The following is a 22,397-nucleotide window of genomic DNA, read 5'->3' on the forward strand; positions in this document are numbered from 1 at the left end:
TGTCAGAAAAATTAAACAGATGTCTGGGAAAAGAATGCCTTTTCCTCATACTGGGATCTGGCTGAAATTTCTTCTTAAATCCTACTATCAAGGCTATGATACATCATATAAGAGAAGATAAAATAATGAATTTCACATGGCTCTTTTTACAATAACCTTCATCTGGGGCTGTGTGTGTGTTTGTGCATGTGCATATGTCATTTGACCTTTCTAAAATGCCTTCAGGACTGCCACTTTTACTGAGTCTCAGACCCTAGACTATCCTTTCCTTTCCCTTGAGGTTCCTTCAGGTGATAAATTTCTTGCATCATTTCATCACCTGTTATCAATTTTTGTTTCTAATTTTCTCCTTAGTCTCTTGTCTTCTTCCTAATGATTTTATCATCTACATCCTAAGAATATTCCTCTTCCACTGCCCATTTTCCAAACCCTGCTGCAAGCACTCTTAGAAGGGAAGAAAAACACAAAAATGCAAGTATTTCTTTTATAAAACCTGTGAAGTCATATTGAAATCCTCACTTTGAAACTTGTGTACCTAAGTACCGGTGATAGCTTCCTTACCTCATGACTGCTATTCTGAAAGGAAGCTCAACACACAGCATAGGTGGTGGGACTGTTTAACAGAATTCACCGAAACCAGATCAGCAAGCATGACTTCTGTGGCCATCTGCAGGGACATGGGAATCCATTGCTGATTCAGAGCCCCGTGTTAAAATGTCGAGCACAGGGTTATGTGTGCCAAAGATATGCAGATTGAAAAGCCCATAGGAATTATGCTTTGTTGATCTGGCTGAAACAGAGACTCTACAAACAGCAACCTCCAGCCCCTGTTCACCTGGCAACCACTAGCCCTGTGAAAACTACAGCAAAGAAAGAAGGGACAATCTCAAGGTCCTTTGGTTCACCCCGCCTACAGGCTGCTCTTATAATTCTTCCCAAACCTCACAGCTATTCCTGCCAGAAAACCACTAGAAACACTCACAGAAATCTCAAAAAGTGATTATAAAAAGTTCAAGATTTCCTTTTGCTGGGTAGCGATGGCTTATGCCTGGAATCCCAGCCCTTTGGGAGGCCAAGGCAGGCAGATCACTTGAGTCCAGGAGTTCAGGAGCAGCCCAGGCAACATGGTGAAACCCTGTCTCTACAACAATGAAAAACAAACTTCAAGATGTCAGCAGGAAGGGAATTAGGTTGAGAAAATCTTGAAATGTCAATGGGGTCTTCAAGTAGGCTTGTCTAACTTCTGTACAGATGAAGAAGTTGTGCCCAGTGAGCTGAAACCACTTGCCTAACTAGTCAATAGTAGTGCTGGGTCATGAGCCTGACCAGGTGTTCAGTCACAGGGGATAATCCTTTGTCCTGTAACATTTAAGGCATTTCTTTTGATTGTAGACGGGCTAACCCTCAGCCTCTTTTTATGTCTAACTCCTGAAGATTAGGAACATCTGAATTCTGAAAGCATTCCACTTACATTCACATGAATTATAATGCTTATTAATAAATTCTTTTTTATTTGTCATCATGAAGAATAAATAAGCTATGGCTGTGCATGTTTTTACAAAGGTATGTGTTCAACAAAGGCATGGAGACCTAAAAGCAGCATGCGGCACCATTGCTGGGAAATGGAAATTAGGAGTATTAAGGTGTATAGAGAAGAATATAGAGTCATATAGGAGCTGCAAGTTCTTATTGTCATGATTTTCAATACTGTTGACCCTCTCTGGCATGCTGCACCTTAAGAAGGATCTGTACATTTGGAGAAATGAGATATAAATAGATGATGACAGAAACCGAGAACGGAGGCTGTTTGAGCTGATTAAGAACTCAGACCTTTCAGTCACATTGCCTGGGACTGAATTTTGACACCACCACTTACTATTTCTGTCACCTAGGTAGGTAGCTGAATCTCACTAGGCCTCAGTTTTGTCATCTGAAACTGGGAATGACAATACTACTTGATAGGGTTTTTGTGAGGATTATGTGAAAGATATATATAAATTAAGAAAAATGCACAGCACTTTCTAAGTGCCAATATAAATGTTGGCTATTGTGATTAATGTGTGCCTCACACCCTTAAAATGCCAAGTTAAGCCTCTGAGGGTGATAGGGTTTGGCTGGGCCTGCAACCAAAATCTCATCTTGAATGATAATCCCCAGGTGTCAAGGGAGAGACCAGGTGGAGGTAATTGAATCCTAGGGGCGGTTTCTCCCATGCTGGGCTCATGATAATGAGTTCTCGTGAGATCTGAGGGTTTTATAAGTGGGTGGTAGTTCCTCCCGTGTTCATTCGCCTTTCTGCCACCTTGTGAAGAAGGTGCTTTTCTTCCCCTTCGCCATCCACCGTGATTGTGAGTTTCCTGAGGCCTCCCCATCTACACTGAACTGTGAGGTAATTAAACCCCTTTCCTTTGTGAGTTACCCAGTCTCAGGCAGTTCTTATAAGAGTGTGAAAACAGACTAATGCAGGCGGCTCCAGCACTTGGGTGTGGACACTCTTGGCAGCAGTCACCATGTCAGAAGTACCCCTCAGTCGTCTCCTCTCCCTTACTTCAAAGAGCTATTTTCTGTGTCCTTCAACCCCAGTAGCCTCGTTAAAGACATGCCTGGAAGATAATCCAACCCCACAGGGATGGCGGGGCGGGAAAAAGCTAAGCATAAGAAAGTAAAATACCTGAGAAAAGATAATAGTTACCAGGATTAACCGCACATACACAAGTTCGTATGTGGATGCCCCAAATCACAGAAGGATAGGAAATCAGTTATTCTTCCCTGGGAAAGATGCAGACAGGCCTCAGCCTTACCAACCCCCGACTCACAACACCCTTTATCTGCTCCAGCTGCCTCAGCCCAGCCCAGACCTTCCTGCAGTCTCACTCCCCGGCTTTGCTGGGAATACCTGGGATTCTGTCTTTCTTTCTTTCTGCTTCTTTGGCCAACACCTCAGACCCATCTTGCTTCGCTTCTGTGGTTTGCAACAAAGAAGGCCATTTTCCCACTGCCTGCACAACATTCACCTTAGGCTTGTTTCTCACTTAAATCCCAACTTGAAACTTGGATATCGTTTTTACAGAGAAGCTCCATTTGTATTGGTGACTTTGTTCTACGATACTAACTTAGTAAATGCAAGCCAGACAGCAATAATGTTAGCGTTATTTAAGATGCTAATATTTATTGAGAGCCTATGTTTAAGCAAACACTGCCCTAAATTCTTTCCATATATTAAATGATTTAATCTTAACAGTTCCATTTTATTCTCACAACCAGCAGGGCCAGAATTTGAATTCAGGCAGGCTGGTTCCAAAACCAACAAACTGCTCTGATATAATCGGAGAATGCTTATAGTTAAGGAGGGTGCTAGGTTAATTAAAAGCAAGAATTTTCCAGAAGAGAGCATTAAAAACACAAGATTTTATGAGAGATAACAGCTGTAGCAAGTCCTTTGGAAAGGACATAGATTTACTTCTATCTTAAAAATTTTTAATTTAGTCTTGTTTATCACTTGGTGATTCATGTTCAAGAGATTCTGTTAAATTTGCAGGAGGCAAACGAACCCTTACAAAGAAAATATTTAATCAGGTTAACAAATACCTGTTGATTATCCAATATAAAATTTTTATCAGGGAAATTAGACAAGTCTGTCTATTTATGGTTTCTAACTGAAGGATACGTGGAAGCCCTTTAGGAGTAGGATAAAAACCTTTCTTCTATTTTTACTCCTTGGTCCTCTCCTTAAGACATACAACCTAAGTTTGACAAGGTAGGTTTTTTGCTGATAAACCACATCTTCAATCTTTGGTTAACATTATTTAGTTCCTAAATGACTCTTAACATTCCACGTTATCCGTTCTTGTAAACTTACAGGAAATTATCTTCTAAGAGAATCAGGCACAAAATTGCATAACATTCACTATGTCATCGAATAGACAAAAGCTACTAGCTTCCTGCTCGAAATGAACTTATTTCATTACAAACAATTGTCAATTTTATTTTGAGCATTAGTCTCTGGAAGATTGCTTTTTAATGGAATTATTACCAGCTGACGTTAGTTCTTTTTGCATTATGAAATAAAAACTGAAGCCAAGAAACATGGCATCCCCTCTCTCCCAGCTTACATCATCTCTGAGCTGCAGAAACAGGTTCCAGAAAAGCCTTACGATTTTTCTTTCCAGACACTATTTTTTAAAATGCTTGTGATTTTTCACTGGAACATGCTTGACTTAACTCAGAACTTAAAAGGAATATGGAAAACACCATTTATCTTGCTAAATTAAAATCAGAAGTTCTGTGTCCAAATTTACATGTTGTATTTTACTAAGTACTAATACTCACCAATTGAATCCTTTTGCTCTTAAAACAACAAGTAGTAGGACATGGAGAATGTGGAAATGGCCCCAGAAGAAAGCCCCTCTAGAGGAGCAGCTGGGCTGAGGTAGCCTAGAGAAGAGGAAGCAGGAAAGGAAAAGTGCAAGGAATGAAACCTTGGTCTTCCTGTGTTTAATGAGTGTACTTTACCTAGCCAGGCGCTGTGCTGAGTGCTTTCCAATTGTTACCTTATTTGATCTTCATCATCCTTCTGTGAGATGAGCACTGTCTTTTTGCCAATTAATAGACCCAGAGAGGTTGAGTGTTTTGATGAGGTAGGTCACACAGCAAACAGGTGACATTTAACATTAAACCCAGGGTGACTGCAGCAGGTGTATATGAAGCTGTTGTATAAGAGGACGTAAGTTTTTGTTTTCCAGTGTTACCGAGAGCAGTTTCCAGAAGGATGGAGCTAAATACAACAGAAACGATTTTTTTTTTCACTTTTTATTATGAAATACCATTGGGAAAAGAGCATAAAATATGTAATCCCATATCTTGATGATTTTTTTTTTTTTTGAGAAAAAGCCTTGTTCTGTTGCCCAGGCCAGAATGCAGCGGCACAATGCCAGCTCACTGCAACCTCAGCCTCCCAGGTTCTAACAATTTTTGTGCCTCAGCCTCCCAAGTAGCTGGGATTACAGGCACCCGCCACCATGCCAACTAATTGTTGTATTTTTAATAGAGATGGGGTTTTACCACGTTGGCTAGGCTAGTCTTGAACTTCTGGCCTCAAGAGATCCACCTGTCTTGGCCTCCCAAAGTGCTGGGATTACAGGTGTGAGCCACTGTGCCAGGCCAGATCTTGGTTTCTCATAAAGGGAGGCAAGGTTTCTCCTAGAATGGCTGATTCTAGGACTGGGACAGAAAACACACAAGATGAGCCTGGAGCATCTTGTTGTAGTAAGGAAGTGCTCAAAAGAAAACACACACGGTGATGGGAATATGTGAAAAGAATACAAGAGCTAACAGGAAGAGCTCCCAATGGCCACAGCAACAAAATAATTAAAGTGGCATCATGTTATAAATCACCCAAAGTATTAATATTCATGAGCTCATACAAAAGTAAATGATATGTGTAAACAATAAATTAACAAATGGGGGAGAAGAGATACATCTTTTGTGCAAAAGAATTTCAAATAAGTAGACTCTTCATCCTCAAGGAGGTGCAACATAACTTCTCACTCCTTAAGAGTGACCTGGGCATGGTGACTTTTTTCCAAAGAGTAGAGTATGAAAAGGAGTTAAAAGTAATAATAGTAACTATACAGCGGCACATGACACACAGGGCCTCAGCCAGGTGATCAATGTCAATATCAGCAGGGAGAAGTCATGTTGGTAGTGGGTTCCCTCAGTATGATGTGATAAGAATTACACTTTACCTCTATGGTCTTCCTTCCCCAAATCCATAACCTGCATCTACTTACGGGAAAAGTATCAGGCAAATCCTAATTGAGGCACCTTCCGCAAAATATGTGAGCAGTACTCCTCCAAACTGTCAAGAGCAACTAAAACAAGGAGAAACTGTCATAGTCAAGAGGAGCCTAAAGAAACCTCACAAGTAAATGTAATGGGAGATCCTGGAAGAGAAAAAGGACACTAGGTAAAAACTAAGAAAATCTGAATAAACTATGACCCTTAGAAATAATGTGTTAGCAAGAGCAGAAAATCAAACACCGTATATTCTCGCTCATAGGCGGGTGTTGAACAATGAGAACACATGGACACAGGGAGGGGAGCACTACACACTGGGGTCTGTTGGGGGGAAATGGGGGAGGGGCGGGGGGTGGGGAGGTGGGAAGAGATAGCATGGGGAGAAATGACAGATACAGGTGAGGGGACGGAAGGCAGCAAAGCACACTGCCATGTGTGTACCTATGCAACAATCTTGCATGTTCATCACATGTACCCCAAAACCTAAAATGCAATAAAAAAAAAAAAGAAAAAAAAAAAAAAAGAAATAATGTGTTAGGATTTGTTCATGAATTATGACACATATATCAGACTAATGTAAGATATTAATAGGGAAAACTTTGTGTAAGGTATACTGTCTTTGCAATTTTCTATAAATCTAAAACTATTCTAAAATAAACCATTTATCAGAAAATATATTTGAATAATCATCAAGTGAAGGACTATAACTAGCACCCAGGGTTAGAATATTGCCACCATCTCTAAACTTCTTATTTCCCTTCCCAATTATGTTACCAGCTTTCCCCTAGAAAAAACTATTACAAGTTTTAAAACATCCTGTTTTTCTTTGGAGTTTTTCTACCAATATGCATTCCTAAATAGTACATTATAGTTTTGCCTGGTTTTGAAACTGACATTTACTTAAATGTATGTATTTCTGTGTCACAAATACATGCCATATGCATTCTTGTGTATTTTGCTTAAACTTTGTGGTGTTCTATGTAGTTGTTGCTTACTCATTTTCGTTGCTGTACAGAATTACATTGCATGAATACACCAAATTCTATGTATTTAGATACAAAATCAACTTTATTGTTGCTGGACTTTTGGCTGTTTCTGGTATGGGGCACTGAAATGGATTTTCTGACCATCAGATTTGTGAGACACTAAAATTCAATATTTCTTTTTTTAAGAAAGAATATCCGCTATGTGGGGCAAGGAGGTAGGACCTGCTGTTTGAAAGCCAGAATGATAATCTTATTCAGGGGCCAGTCTAAACTGAGGAGCATCACCAAGCTCCATGCTACTGTCTGTCGTTGCCTCATCAAGAGGGAGTAGGTGGCCCAAGTGTCTCCTGAGCATGAGAGTCGTCTTTCCCAGAGACATATGGAACAGCCTATACACCAGCTCCTTCACAATTTTACCCACCACTTTGCTAGTAATGTCTGTGTACCAAACAGCAGAGACCTTTACCTTACAATTTCTTATGCTTTGTAAAGAATGAGACTCTTGGGCAGGTTTCTGCCAAGGTGGCCATGTAGAAAAGAAGCAATCCCTTGCCTTCCCTGCTCCCTGATCCTCCTGGCTCAAATAATCCAGATTCCTGATTCAGTGGAGGGAACGTGCTAAATTTTCTATGCAGACTAGCTATTTCTGTGTACACCTACACACACGCACACAGAGAGTAAAAAATCTAAGGCTGAGTCCAGGAAAACTGTCTTGCTTATCTGGCCACCATTACCATATTTTCCAAGGAATGTCCTTTTAATTTTTTATTTATTTTTTATTTTTTGAGACAAGGTCTTGCTCTGTTGCCCAAGCTGGAGTGCAACGGTGCCATCTTAGCTCAGTGTAGACTCCACCTCCTGGGCTCTGACAATCCTCTCACCTGAGCTTCTTGAATAGCTGGGACTATAGGCATGCCACCATATTCATCTAACATTTGTATTTTTTGTAGAGATGGGTTTTCACCATGTTGCCCAGTCTGGACTCAAACTTCTGGGCTCAAGAAATCTTCCTACTTTCCAAGGAGTACCTTTGAACTAATTGTATTTTATTTTTAACAGAGACACGTCTCAAGCCAGCCTATTAAGTCTTGTTTTTTCCTATTTTAGCCCCAGTATATTCAGATCATGACTTTTGTTTATGATTTAATTGAAGGCAAACAAGCCTAACAATGAAGATCCCAGGCTATAAAGTTAGATCAAAATCTCACCTTGGCTTGGCCTCTTCTGAGATGAATTACCTCGAGCAAATTACTTGCCCTTTCTGAATCTCAGTTTCCTCATAGGTAGAAAAAGAATAATAAAACTTATCTTGCACATATACTGGATTTAGTATAAAAACATGCATAAAGTATTGAACACAGTTCCTGACACAAGCAGGAAAACTAATATATAATGAAGATTATTATTGTTAAGAATAAAAATACAGTAAGTCATCTAGTAGTTGCTTTCTTATGCTTATGGTCAGATACCTTGCTAAAGATAATATAGTTATAAAGAATATTATAATACAGTTATAAAAAGTTACTCAAATTTTCCTTTTTTGAGATGGCGTCTCACTCTGTAGCTCAGACTGGAGTGCAATGGCACAATCTCGGCTCACTGCAACCTCTACCTCCCAGGTTCATGCAATTCTCCTGCCTCAGCCTCTCAGGTAGCTGGGACTACAGGCATACGCCACCATGCCTGGCTGATTTTTGTATTTTTAGTAGAGATGGGGTTTCACGCTGTTGGCCAGGCTGGTCTTGAACTTCTGGCCTCAAGTGTTCCACCCTCCTGAGCTGCCCAAAGTGCTGGGATTGCAGGCATGAGCCACCACACCCAGCCTCAGTTATTAAAAGTTACTGTGTGCTATTTAGTATTTTGTATTTCCTATGCTAATTTGAATTCACAGTGAGATGAAAAATAAAGTCCAATGTCAGTGAAAATGGCTTTGCGTCGTTCTCACTTTTAGTTATAAGACAAACCAAATAGGTGTCTCTTTTCTTCAGGTTTATAATTGGAGATTTGTTGGATTCAGACAGTGACATCTTTGAGCAATCCAAAGAATATGACTCTCATGGTTCAGAGGACTCACAGAAGGCCTTCGACCATGGGACGGAGCTCATCCCATGGTACGTGCTGTCCATCCAAGCCGACGTGCACCAGTTCCTGCTGCAGGGGGCCACGGTCATCCACTACGACCAGGACACACACCTCTCTGCTCGCTGCTTCCTCCAGCTTCAGCCCGACAACAGCACCTTGACCTGGGTAAAGCCCACAACTGCCTCCCTAGCCAGCACTAAAGCAAAACTTGGCGTACTTAATAACACAGCTGAGCCTGGAAAATTCCCACTCCTGGGCAATGCTGGGTTAAGTGGCCTGACAGAAGGGGTCTTGGATCTTTTTGCAGTGAAGGCTGTATACATGGGCCACCCTGGCATTGATATACACACTGTGTGTGTTCAGAACAAACTGGGTAACATGTTTCTGTCAGAGACTGGCGTGACACTGCTCTATGGGCTTCAGACCACAGACAATAGATTATTGCACTTCATGGCACCAAAGCACACAGCTAAAATGCTCTTCAGCGGATTGTTGGAACTCACTAGAGCTGTGAGAAAGATGAGGAAATTCCCTGACCAAAGACAGCAGTGGCTGCGGAAGCAGTACGTCAGCCTCTATCAGGTAAGGGGCGTAGCCGCCCATCTTTCCTCAGTAGCATAATACTCTAGAGCACACACTTGGCAACCAGACCACCAGGTTTGTGCTCCTAGCTCTGCCGGTTACTACCTGTAGTGACCTTGGGCAGCTTTTACTTAACCTCTTGGTACCCTAATCCCCTTTTCTATAAAATGGAAATGATAACAGTACCTGCTTCAGAGGTGGCTGTGAGAATTAACTGAGGCAGTGGCTCACGCCTATAATCCCAGCACTTTGGGAGGCCAAGATGGGCAGATCACCTGAGGTCAGGAGTTTAAGACCAGCCTGGCCAACATGATGAAACTCCATCTCTACTAAAATTACAAAAATGTGCTGGGCATGATGGTACATGCCTATAATCCTAGCTACTCAGTAGATTGAAGCAGGAGAATTGTTGGAAACCGGGAGGCAGAGGTTGCAGTAAGCCAAGATTGCACCACTGCATTCCACCCTGGGCGACAGAATGAGACTCTGTCACAGAAAAAAAAAAAAAATGAGTTAATATGTGTAAAGCCATAGTATAATTCATATGTATAAAGAATAGTGTCTGCACTCATAGGAGGTCCTATTTGTATTTTGTGTGAAATACATTTTACTTAGTTTTTACAGTAAGTGAAAATGCTTCTGTTAATTGATTTCCTTGCAGATATGAGAACTACAATGACCCTGGTCACTATTTGTATTTTGTATTATTTTTATGTATTACATAAAAATAGTGACTAATGTCATGGTAGTTCTCACATCTGCAAAGAAACCAGTTAATTTAAGCATTTTCACTTAAGGTTCAGTGGAAATCATTGTTATCTGAATATTTTTATAATTAGTGACTAGCTGATATATAGAAAGCCATCCCTACTGAAACTGAAATCCTGGATCATTTCTTAACATGCTATGTAACTTTTGGAGAGTTTTTTAATTTACTGCATATTCCTGCCTAATTGTAGAGGTTAGGGGTTAATTTCTTTAAGGTTGAGAAAAGCTTTCCCAAATGTGGGATCATTCTTATGTGGAGTTCTTCCTCACTAGGTTTGTAGTGACAGCAGCCCTTATTGGGCAGGTTTTCCATGGTCAGCTGCTTACATTGAGTGAGTTCGTCTTTCATTAACCCTACGTTATCAAGTACTCTAACACAATAGTTTTAGGGTGGCAGCAGGGCTGGGCTGAATGAGATAGAAGAGACACGGGCATAACCAGAGTAGCATCCTTTGGGGGAAAGAGGGTACAGATTGCTTGGAAATTGAGTCTTAAATTCTGCAGCCAGGTGACACTTGAAGTGTCATTGCTAAATGAGTTGTATCAAAGTATTCAGTTCTTCTTTGCTATGCTTTTCTATCTTCATGGCAAAAAGAAATATCTTCTGTATTATTGTCATAGAACAAGTAGAACTAGTACTTGAACTACTCAAATGGCTGATTTCATGTACTTTTCACAGTTCTAATATGTTTCTGACAATTAAAAACATTTGTCACCCTGGGAAGTTGGACAAGGCACAAGTAATGCCCCTTCTTTGTTCTTTCCCCACACCCATGACATGACTATGAGTAAAGACAATATCCTGAGTGACTAACCTGATTAATTGATTAATAATAAGCAGATAGGCCTGTGTACACAATTATCCTAATGTCACACAGCACAAAGACAGTTTTAACTTTCCTAAAATGGAAAACAAAACACCTTGCTCTGGCTCACACCTGTAATCCCGCACTTTGGGAGGCGGAGGTGGGTGGATCACCTGAGGTCAGGAGTTAGAGACCAGCCTGGCCAACATGGCAAACCCCAACCTCTACTAAAAATACAAAAAAATTAGGCAGGCTCCTGTACTCCCAAGTATTCGGGAGGCTAAGGCAGGAGAATTGTTTGAGCCTAGGAGGTGGAGGTTGCAGTGAGCCAAGATCGTGCCATTGCACTGTAGCCTAGGTGACAGAGAGAAACTCTGTCTCGAAGGAAGAAAGGAGGTAGGGAGGGAGAGAGGGAGGGAAAGACCTGCTTCCTTTGTACTCCACAGGGAGTTTTCAGTGTACTCAGCTAGAAAAAAAAAAAAAAAAAAGTCTTCAGGAGCTATTGTGAATGTCAGTTTTTAATGATGATTATTCCTCAGCCTTCTAGAATCAGGAAAATCCACACATGGACATACACCAGTGTTTGAGCTCAATTACAATCCCCGTCACAAAGTCTGTGTGGTTTAGTTGTTCCACGTGTCTCCTTCTCAAGCTTATAGCATAGGTAACTGAATTAATACATAAGAGGCACTTGGTTTCCCATTTACCCTAGCACTCTTCAGCTTTTATTGAAGGAGGCACCAGCTGAGACCATGAACAGCAGATGAAGAGGTAAGAGTTGCTGCTGGAACAGAGACAGAAGGGACCTAGAGAAGACTCAATACTGTCCAGCTGCAAACACAGCTCCACCCTCCCCTGCCACTGCTGCACAGAACCAAGATATTGCAGTGTAAAGGCGAAACAGCTCATATTCCTCAACCACTTCTGAAATATAGGTGACATTCTTTCTCGACATTGCTCCCTCTACATGAACCATTTATGAAGTCAGGCAATGTGCCTTAGAAACAGACACTCAAGATTTCTTTCAAGAGAAAAAAGTGGGAAAGACCAATGGACTGATCCTTTTCTCATCATATAACCCAGTTCCCAAATTGACTCGGAGATTACCAAAAAGATGCTAACTTAGTACTCGGAGAACAAAAGGTCAAATCTTTTGTTAATGTTAAATGCTCTCTTGGTGATTTATAATACCTGTTAGAAAATTAAATTTTCTCAGATGCCCTAAAGTTAAAAAAAAAATACATTTAAACATTTAAATTTATCTATAAGCTAAAAATTTTGTGAAAAACTGTTTGGGTTTTTCCAAACTTCTATTAACAGCTCTATAAGAGCATTTTTAAATCACTTGTTTAGGAAGTGCTTATATAGAAAATAATCTGTCTGACCTTAGAATTTTTTATGTAGTAAATGTAAGTGAAGTTACTTTCTTTTTTTTTTTTTTAATTATACTTTAAGTTCTGGGGTACATGTGCAGAATGTGCAGGTTTGTTAGACATAGGTATATACGTGCCATGATGGTTTGCTGCATCCATCACCCCATCATCTACATTAGGTATTTCTCCTAATACTATCCCTCCTCTAACCCCCGACCCCGACAGGCCCTGGTGTGTGAGGTTCCCCTCCCTTTGTCTATGTGTTCTCACTGTTCAGCACCCACTTATGAATCATAACATGCAGTCTTTGGTTTTCAGTTCTTGGGACAGTTTGCTGAGAATGATGGTTTCATACTTGGCAAACTGACACAAGCTTTATCCATGTCCTTGCAAAGGATGTGAACTCATCTTTTTTATGGCTGCATAGTATTCCATGGTGTATATGTGCCACATTTTCTTTATCCAATCTATGAACATTTGGGTTGGTTACACATCTTTGCTATTGTGAACAGTGCCACAATAAATGTGTGTGCATGTGTCTTTATAATAGAATGATTTATAATCCTTTGGATATATACCAAGTATTGGGATCGCTGGACCAAATGGTATTTCTATTTCTAGATCCTTGAGGAATCACCATTCTATCTTCCATAATGGTTGAACTAATTTGTACTCCCACCAATAGTGTAAAAGCATTCCTATTTCTCCACATCCTCTCAAGCATCTGTTGTCTCCTGATTTTTTAATGATTACCATTCTAACTGGCATGAGATGGTATCTCACTGTAGTGTTGATTTGCATTTCTCTAATGACCAGTGATGATGAACATTTTTTCATGTTTGTTGGCTGCATAAATGTCTTCTTTTGAGAAGTGTCTGTTCATGTCCTTCACCCACTTTTTGGTGGGATTGGTTTTTTTCCTGTAAATTTGTTTAAGTTCTTTGTAGATTCTGGATATTAGCTCTTTGTCAGATGAGTAGATTGCAAAAAGTTTTTCCCATTCTCTTGGTTGCTGGTTCACTCTAATGATAGTTTCTTTTGCTGTACAGAAGCTCTTTAATTAGATCCCATTTGTCTTCTTTGGCTTTCGTTGCCATTGCATTTGGTGTTTTAGTCATGAAGTCCTTGCCTATCTCTGTGTCCTGAATGGTATTGCCTAGGTTTTCTTCTAGGGTTTTATGATGTTAGGTTTTATGTTTAAATCTTTAATCCATCTGGAGTTAATTTTTGTATAAGGTGTAAGGAAGGGATCTAGTTTCAGCTTTCTGCATATAGCTAGCCAGTTTTCCCACCCCCTTTTATTAAACAGGGAATCCTTTGAATCCTTTCCCCATTGCTTGTTTTTGTCAGATTTGTCAAAATCAGATGGTTGTAAATATGTGGCATTATTTCTGAGGCCTCTGTTCTGTTCCATTGGTTTATCTCTTTTTGGTACTGGCACCATGCTCTTTTGATTACTGTAGGCTGGTAATCTAGTTTGAAATCAGGTAGCATGATGCCTCCAGCTTTTTGTTTGTTTGTTTGTTTTGTTTCATTTTGTTTTTGCTTAGGAGTGTCTTGGCTATGTGGGCTCTTTTTTGGTTCCATATGAAGTTTAAGGTGTTTTTTTTTTTCAGTTCTGTGAAGAAAGTCCGTGGTAGTTTGATGGGGATAGCATTGAATCTATAAATTACTTGGGCAGTATGGCCGTTTTCACAGTATTGATTTTTCCTAACCATAAGCATGAAATGTTTTTGCATCTGTTGTGTCCCCTCTTATTTCCTTGAGAAGTGGTTTGTAGTTCTCCTTGAAGAGGCCCTTCACATCCTTGTTGTATTCCTAGGTATTTTATTTTTGTGGCAATTGTGAATGGGAGTTCACTCATGATTTGGCTCTCTGTCTGTTATTGGTGTATAGAAATGCTTGTGATTTTTGCACATGATTTTGTTTCCTGAGACTTTGCTGAAGTTGCTTATCAGCTTAAGAAGATTTTGGGCTGAGACAATGGGGTCTTCTAAATATACAATCATGTCATCTGCAAATAGAGACAATTTGACTTCCTCCTTTCCTAACTGAATACGCTTTATTTCTTTTTCTTGCCTGGTTCCCCCGGCCAGAACTTCTAATACTATGTTGAATAGGAGTGGTGAGAGAGGGTATCCTTGTCTTGTGCCTGTTTTCAGAGTGAATGCTTCTGGTTTTGCCCATTCAGTAGGATATTGGCTGTGTGTTTGTCATAAATAGCTCTTATTTTGAGATACATTCCATCAATACCAAGTTTTTTGAGAGTTTTTAGCATAAAGAGCTGTTGAATTTCGTTGAAGGCCTTCTCTCCATCAATTGAGATAATCATGTGGTTTTTGTCTTTGGTTCTGTTTATGTGATGGATTACGTTTATAGATTTGCATATGTTGAACCAGCCTTGCTTCATCAACCAGAGATGAAGCCAACTTGATCATGATGAATAAACTTTTTGATGTGCTGTTGGATTCAGTTTGCCAGTATTTTATTGAGGATTTTTGCATCAGTGTTCATCACGGATATTGGCCTGAAATTTTCTTTTTTGGTTGTGTCTCTGCCAGGTTTTGGTATCAGGATGATTTTGGTCTCATAAAATGAGTTAGGGAGGAGACCCTCTTTTTCTATTGTTTGGAATAGTTTCAGAAGGAATGGTACCAGCTGCTCTTTGTACCTCTGGTAGAATTTGGCTGTGAACCTGTCTGATCCTGGACTTATTTATAAGTCCCTGACAGGCTGCTGCCTTTTTAAAGAGATACCCTGCTTAGCAAGAAGGAAGTCTAGTGACAGTCTGCTGGCAGAGGCCTTGCTGAGCTGCCATGGGCTCTACCCAATTGCTGTGTAAACTTGGCCAGTGACTGCTTACACAGGCAAGGTTAAAACCGCCTACCCAAGCCTCAGCAATGGGAGACACCCCTCCCCCCACCAAACTCAAACCTTCCAGGTTGAGGTCAGACTGCTGTGCTGGCTGCAAGAATTTCAAGCCAGTGGATCTTAGCTTTCTGGTCTTCATGGGGGTAAGACCTGCCAAGCCAGATCACTTGGCTCCCTGGCTTCAGCCCACTTTTTTAGGGGAATGAGCGGTTCTGTCTCACTGCTGTTCTAGGTACCAGTGGGTTATGAGAGAAAAAAAAATGTCGTGGCTAAAACGGCCGACCAGGTTTGTGCTGGAAACCTGGGGCACTGGTGTTGTAGGCACCGAAGGGAATCTCCTGGTCTACAGGTTGTGAAGACTGTGGGAAAAGCACAGTATCTTATCCAGAGTGCTGGGGTGTCAGTATAAGTCCCTAATGGCTTCACTTGGCTAGAAGAGGGAGTTCTCAGGCCTCTTACACTTCCCGGGTGAGGTGACACCCCACACTGCTTTGGCTTGCCCTCCTTGGGCTGTACCCACTGTCTAACCAGTCCCAATGAGATGAACCTGGTACCTCAGTTGGAAATGCAGAGATCATTCACCTTGTGAGTCAACATCTCCGCAAAGTTTACTTTCTTGGATTTTTCTGTATTTTTCCTAGGCTTCACTACAAATGTTATTACTTCTTGTCTTTTGTGTTAACTCTTGTTACTACTTCCATCAGGAAAATCCAAGAAAGTAAACTGTGCAGAGATGTTGATCATGGACAGAACTGATGGCCCATAACCCTGGGTATTAGGAAGGAGCTCTGGGAGGCTAAGAAGGCTAAATATGGGATTAATAGGTAACTATCTTTGGTTATAAGCAAACAGATTCTGGCTATCTTCAAGGGAAAAAAGAGATTTCTTCAAAGGATATAGATTGTTTTAATGGTCTTCAAAATGTCACATTCAAAGATATGCCAAGAGGTAACAGTGCATGGATATTTTTTAAGGAATCTATTTTCTATTCTTCAACTTTCACATCAACGGTTTTCTAAAACTGAAAATGTGCCTTCACTCCTGGTAGTCCATCTCCCACATTATAAAAAGAAGGTAGGCCGAGTGCAGTGGCTCATGGCTGTAATTCAAGCACTTTGGGAGGCCAAGGAAGGTGGATCACTTGAGGCCAGGGGTTCGAGACCAGCCTGGCCAATGTGGTGAAACACCATCTCTACTAAAAATGCAAAAATTAGCTGGGTGTGATGGTATGCACCTGTAATTCCAGATACTTGGATGCTGAGGCAGGAGAATTGCTGGAACCTGGGAGGTGAAGTTTGCAGTGAGCCAAGATCATGCCACTGCACTCCAGCCTGGGCAACAGAGAGAGACTGTCTCCAAGAAAAAAAAAGTATATCCTTCATCCATCTCAAATAAGTGTATTATTTTGTGTAAAACAAAAGAAAGATTTAAACTACATTTTACTTCCCAGAAAGCTTCTTTTAAAGAAAAGACTAAACAAAGACATCCTTCCTTTTCCTTACCGAAACATATTTATGTTAGTGGTAAAGTTTGGCCCGGGTTGGGATGTTCTGTAATTAGAAAAATCGAAGCAGTAGAGGTTAATAGTGCCAATTCTTTTACATGTAAACTGTAATGGGTCTATTAAACTTTTAAAGATATGTTTTAAAATCCATAAATAAAAGTTTTACTCTTCTTTCCGATTCAGAATATGTTATTCAAAAAGGTAGTTAAAACCTATTCATTAGGTTTCATTCATGAAATGTTTATTCCAATTTGGAGTCACTCCTAGTGACTTGTTAGCAGGGAGTCTCTTCAGCAGGTGAACTGATCTCTAGCCATTTTCATTCTCTGTATCACTGCATTCATGAACCCTGCTCCAGGAAGGGGATTCTGAGTGGCTTATTGGGATCATGTATCAATCATTGATCAAAGGAGGATATTTCAGCTTGATTGACCTATCGAAACTGCATCCAGTGAAGAAGATACAGTTAAAGTAAAATTGGGGTATGGTTAGAGAAGGGAGAAATAGATCATGGACAGTCATGTCACAATGTCCCACTGTAAGAGGTCACCAAAAGATTTGTCAAGCACCCAAGTTATTCAGCACCCTGGGATCCACAACAGGATATAGGAAGTGGGAATGCACAAGTCATAAAATCAGATAGTTATTGAACATTAATTAGGCTGAAGGAGCAAGCACACACACACACAAAGCCCCTTGGTTCTTTGCATATGATCTGCAACAAAGCAAAATCTATTTATAAGCATTTCTTTGGAACTGCACAGGACAACCAGCCTTAAATGTTTTTGAAGGGTAAAGACAGTACATGGAAATTAATTTTTAAAGAGACCTCTTATACAATGTGTGAAATAGCAATATCATCTCTAGCTCATATGCACCTTTTTGTGGTTTTATTAATTCATTTTCCTGACTTATGGGGAGAATCATTGACAATTGTTTAATTAATAGATCCCTGCTGTTACTTACAGGATGTTACGCAGTGCTGCCTTGGAAACAGTGGTGACTGTGAACCATTGCCTGCCCCTTGAGTGTGTTGTTGCTGCTCACAGCATCCTAATATACATGGTGTTCTGAGTACCATGGACTCTCTATCTTTGGATTTCAGCCACTTAAGAGGATGGCAGCCCAACTATCTTAGGAGCTCCCCAGGGCCCTGCAAAAGGAAGTCCATGCATGCCGCATACCCCTTATTTCAAGGCAGATTGTCCCAAGCATCAAACTAAGTGAAAAACTACCTGGCAGTAATGGACAAATACAACTTGATTTTACTTAGATTCATAACTTGCCTTACCTTCTAAGACCTCCAAGGCCTTAATTTGCAAAGTAAGTCTTAATGAATTTTCCAACGGTAGTTATGGAATTTAACCTCTGTAAATGGGATGGGAAGTTTTTGCTCCCCAGTGGATGTATTAAAGCATGTCACTGGAACTCAGCAGGGATGTGACCAGGACAACAGGGGACGTGATTAAATTCCTGACAGTCTTGTGAGTTAATAAACAGAGCCACTTGGGTGGCCAGATGATTATTCTTCTGTGGCCGCCTGTGCTCTTCCACCTCCTGGAATTTTCTGGGAGCCATTAATATATTTACTTCCCTATTGCTTGGTGCTTCCTACCATGTTCACCATGTGGTTCTTTCACAGGAGGATGGACGGTATGAAGGCCCAACTTTGGCTCATGCTGTGGAGTTGTTTGGTGGCAGACGATGGAGTACTCGAAACCCCAGCCCTGGAACATCAGCAAAGAATGTTGAGAAGCCCAATATGCAGAGAAACAACACACTGGGCATAAGCACTACCAAGAAAAAGAAGAAAATCCTCATCAGGGTATAGTGTTTTGTTTATTAAGCATCGGACTCGTCTTCCAGGACCATTGTATGGTGAACATCACCATAAACCTCTTTAGGTTGTTTGGGTTGAGGACAAAGTCAGCATAAAACAGAAGATGCAGGGGCTTACCACACACCTCCTGGGTGCCAGGCTAGTGCCAAGAACACCAGGGAAAAGACAAGGTCCATAGAAGGACATAGACATGTAAACAAACACAGTGCAAGCTAAAAAGGGACATCATCGAGTCATCCACAAAGTGCTGTGGGAGCAGAGAGATGGAAAATAGAGAGCTGAGGGGCAGGCATGGGAGGCTCCACAGAGTGGCTGACATGCAGGTCTTAAAGAATGTGTAGGATTTTACCAGCCAAACAACATAGGAGAAAGTATCCCCAGCAGAGAAAACAGCATAAAGACATAAAAGATGGCTTGTTCAAGGAAGTACAGGCCGTTATGGGTGGCTAGAGCATGAGCACACCGTGGGCAAGGAAGGGCAGAAGAAAACGGAGATCACAGCGGCCCCAGATACTGTGTGTAGAACACAATGTAAAGTATATTAGCGCTATGTATTATAACTTACATTATACAGTATGAAATATCACTATGAAGTGGTAATATATTTGTTTCATGGCTATTTGTTAGTCTGTTTGTGTTGCTATAAAGAAATACCTGAGGCTGGGTAATTTATAAAGGAAAGAAGTTTAATTGGCTCACAGTTCTGCAGGTGTACAGGAAGCATGATGCCAGCATCTTCTTCTGGTGAGAACCTCAGGAAGCTTACAGTCATGGCAGAAGGTGAAGCGGGAGCCACCACATGACATGGAGAGAGTGGGAGCAAGAGAAGGGGAGAGGTGCCACACACTTTTTTTCTTTTAGAAACAGGGTTTTGGCCGGGCGTGGTGGCTCAAGTCTGTAATCCCAGCACTTTGGGAGGCCGAGGCATGTGGATCACGAGGTCGAGAGATCGAGAGCATCCTGGTCAACATGGTGAAACCCCGTCTCTACTAAAAATACAAAAAATTAGCTGGGCATGGTGGCGCGTGCCTGTAATCCCAAATACTCAGGAGGCTGAGGCGGGAGAATTGTCTGAACCCAGGAGGCGGAGGTTGCGGTGAGCCGAGATCGTGCCATTGCACTTTAGCCTGGGTAAAAAGAGCGAAACTCCATCTCAAAAAAAAAAAAAAAGAAACAGGGTTTTGCTGTGTCACCCAGGCTGGAATGCAGTGGTGTGATCATGTCTCACTGCAGCTGTGAATTCCTGGGCTCATGCTGTTCTCCTGCCTCAGCCTCCCAACTATCTGGGACCACGGGTGTGCATCACCATGCCTGGCTAATTTTTTTATTTTTTGTAGAGACAGGGTATCACTATGTTGCCCAGGCTGGTCTTGAACTCCTGGCCTTAAGCAATCCTCCTGCCTCAGCCTCCCAAAGTGCTGGGATTACAGGCATGAGCCACCATACCCAGCCTACACACTTTCAAATAGCTAGATCTTGTGTGAACTCAGCCAGAACTCACTCAACACCAAGAAAATGGTGCTCAGCCATTCTTGAGGGATTCACCCCCATGATCCAAACACCTCCCACCAGACCCCACCTCTAACATTGGGAATGATATTTCAACATGAAATTTGGAGGGGACATACATCCAAACCATATTATCTATCTAGAAAAAGTGCCATTCTTTGCTTACAGAGGCTTTGATGCTCATGTCAAACTTTATCTGCTTCATGGCTTTTTCTATACACAGAGGTTCCAGAGGTCATGTGCCTCCTCTTGCCTGCCTCCCTCCGCTGAGGAGTGCTGCTGTATAGTCAAGAACAAATGAGATAATATGGCATGAGAAATACTCAGACAGCCTTAAAGTAGGTCTTTACCGGTTTTACCAGGGAAAGGCAGTATCGAAGGTGGGTAGGTCGGAAAATAGAGACCTACCTGAACTAAAGCTGTAATGGGAGAGAAATATAGGCTTGGAACTATCTTGAGCTTTGTGTTTTCAGGGTGAAAGTGGAGAGGCAACTGACGACGAGATGGCAACCCGAAAGACCAAGATGCACAAAGAGTGTCGAAGCCGAAGTGGTTCTGATCCCCAAGACGTTAATGAACAAGAAGAATCGGGTAAAGCGGCATATCTGCATCTGAGATTTTTTTAAAATTTTTATGGGAAAAGAGCATACATTTGGCTTTAAATTGTGATTTTAATATTGCAAACATTTCTAACGAAAGTCTTTGTCCACACCAGACAATGAAACCTAAGAGTTGCTTCTGCGAGCATGGTGTACTTGGAATAAAATTCTCATTAATTAACTTGCGATTACTGTTGGGGAATACTAGATATACATTGTGCAATTTGATGGATTAGACCAGTGATTCTCAACTTTTGCTACATATTAGAGCTTTTGAGAGTATCTGGTTTCTCTGGCCACATCCAAGAATAACTGATTCAGATATTCTCTGGCTGGGACCTGGACGTCTATTTGTGTTTGAAGCTTCCCAGGTGGTTCTAACCTGTAGCCAGTTGAGACCCCATGAGATTAGCCCATTAATAAAAATATTTTGGTGGTGCTTGTGTAGAAAACAGCTGCACAGGTTGATTTGCTCAGACATCCAGAAGCCTCTCTGGTTTGTATCTGGTTCTGAGGGAGAGTATAATCTGAGTCATTGTCTCTTTTCTATCTGCCATCCTCACAGAGGCGAATGCCATCACCATCCCTCCAAACTCCCTCCCTTCTAGAAGAGCACACTCTCTGACCACAACTGGGTCCCCCAACTTGGCTGCTGGGACGACGTCATCTCCCATCAGGCCAGTGTCCTCCCCTGTGCTGCCTTCTTCAAACAAGAGCCCGTCCAGGTGGGGCCTTAACATGATAAAACAGAAGGACCCTTCACATGATTCCAGTCATGTGGAAGGGTATATCTTTATAGTTGTCTATGGAAAGACTGTCTCACATTTTGACGTACAGTTGAATTGAACACTGAAAAATCCTCAAATTTTAAATGATCCTAATTTTCCCAATTTTGTACTCCTACCTTCTTATATTACTTCAAAGATCAGTAGCAGTGATGAAACCCAGCCCATGATTCTCCAAATCTATACTATCCAGTATACTAGCCACTAACTAGATGTGGGTATTTAAATTCAAATTTAAATTAATTAAAATTTAAAATTCAATTCTTCAGTCACAGCAGTGACATTTCCAGTGCTCTCTATCTATACTCTTCGGGACACTAACCATCAGCCACAAGTAACTGATGGTTACTATCCTGAAGAGTATAGATAGAGACATTTCCTTTTATCATTGCAGAAAGTTATATTGGATAGCATTGCTCTAAATGAAGAAGAGAGAATAGATTATTTTAATGTTAACTATTTGGCACCTTTGCTAATTGATGAAATATATTTAAGTAAGTTACACATATGTAAGTTACACATGTCTAGAGGAACGAATTCAAGTATCACAGCAAGTTGGATATGTTTAAATATAATTCTGAAGCTGGTATTATAATTATTTTATAAGGTATATGCAAATTACATTTTTGAAACGATACCCTCTCAGAAGAAGAAATGATATTAAAATGGCAGACTTCCAAAGGGACAGAATGCCACTCCATCTCCCTGTATCCCACGTCAAAGTTTAAGAAATGTGTTTATCACAGACACACACACTCTCACACTCTCTCTCTCTCCCTCTCTCTCTCTCCCCCCGCCTCTTCCCCCTTCCCTTTCTCCCTCCTTCCTTCCCTTCTCCCTTCTCCCTTTCCCTCTCTCCCTCCCTTCCTCTTTCCCTTTTTCCCTCTCCCTCCCTC

General features: G+C 41.1%; 1 protein-coding gene across 4 annotated transcripts in view; it reads left to right on the forward strand.

The window, feature by feature from the left end:
* Positions 1-22,397, forward strand: part of PLCE1 (phospholipase C epsilon 1) — a 299,887-nt gene that overhangs the window by 211,566 nt on the left and 65,924 nt on the right. For all 4 annotated transcript variants that reach the window (XM_074382600.1, XM_074382601.1, XM_074382602.1 and 1 more), the window contains exons 7-10: positions 8,771-9,446; positions 18,411-18,593; positions 20,591-20,708; positions 21,282-21,441. In XM_074382600.1, the coding sequence (XP_074238701.1) occupies positions 8,771-9,446; positions 18,411-18,593; positions 20,591-20,708; positions 21,282-21,441 (1,137 nt within the window). The remainder of the gene's footprint in view (positions 1-8,770; positions 9,447-18,410; positions 18,594-20,590; positions 20,709-21,281; positions 21,442-22,397) is intronic.

The sequence above is a fragment of the Saimiri boliviensis genome, chromosome 12 (genome assembly GCF_048565385.1).
Source record: "Saimiri boliviensis isolate mSaiBol1 chromosome 12, mSaiBol1.pri, whole genome shotgun sequence".
Classification (NCBI taxonomy): Eukaryota; Metazoa; Chordata; class Mammalia; order Primates; family Cebidae; genus Saimiri; species Saimiri boliviensis.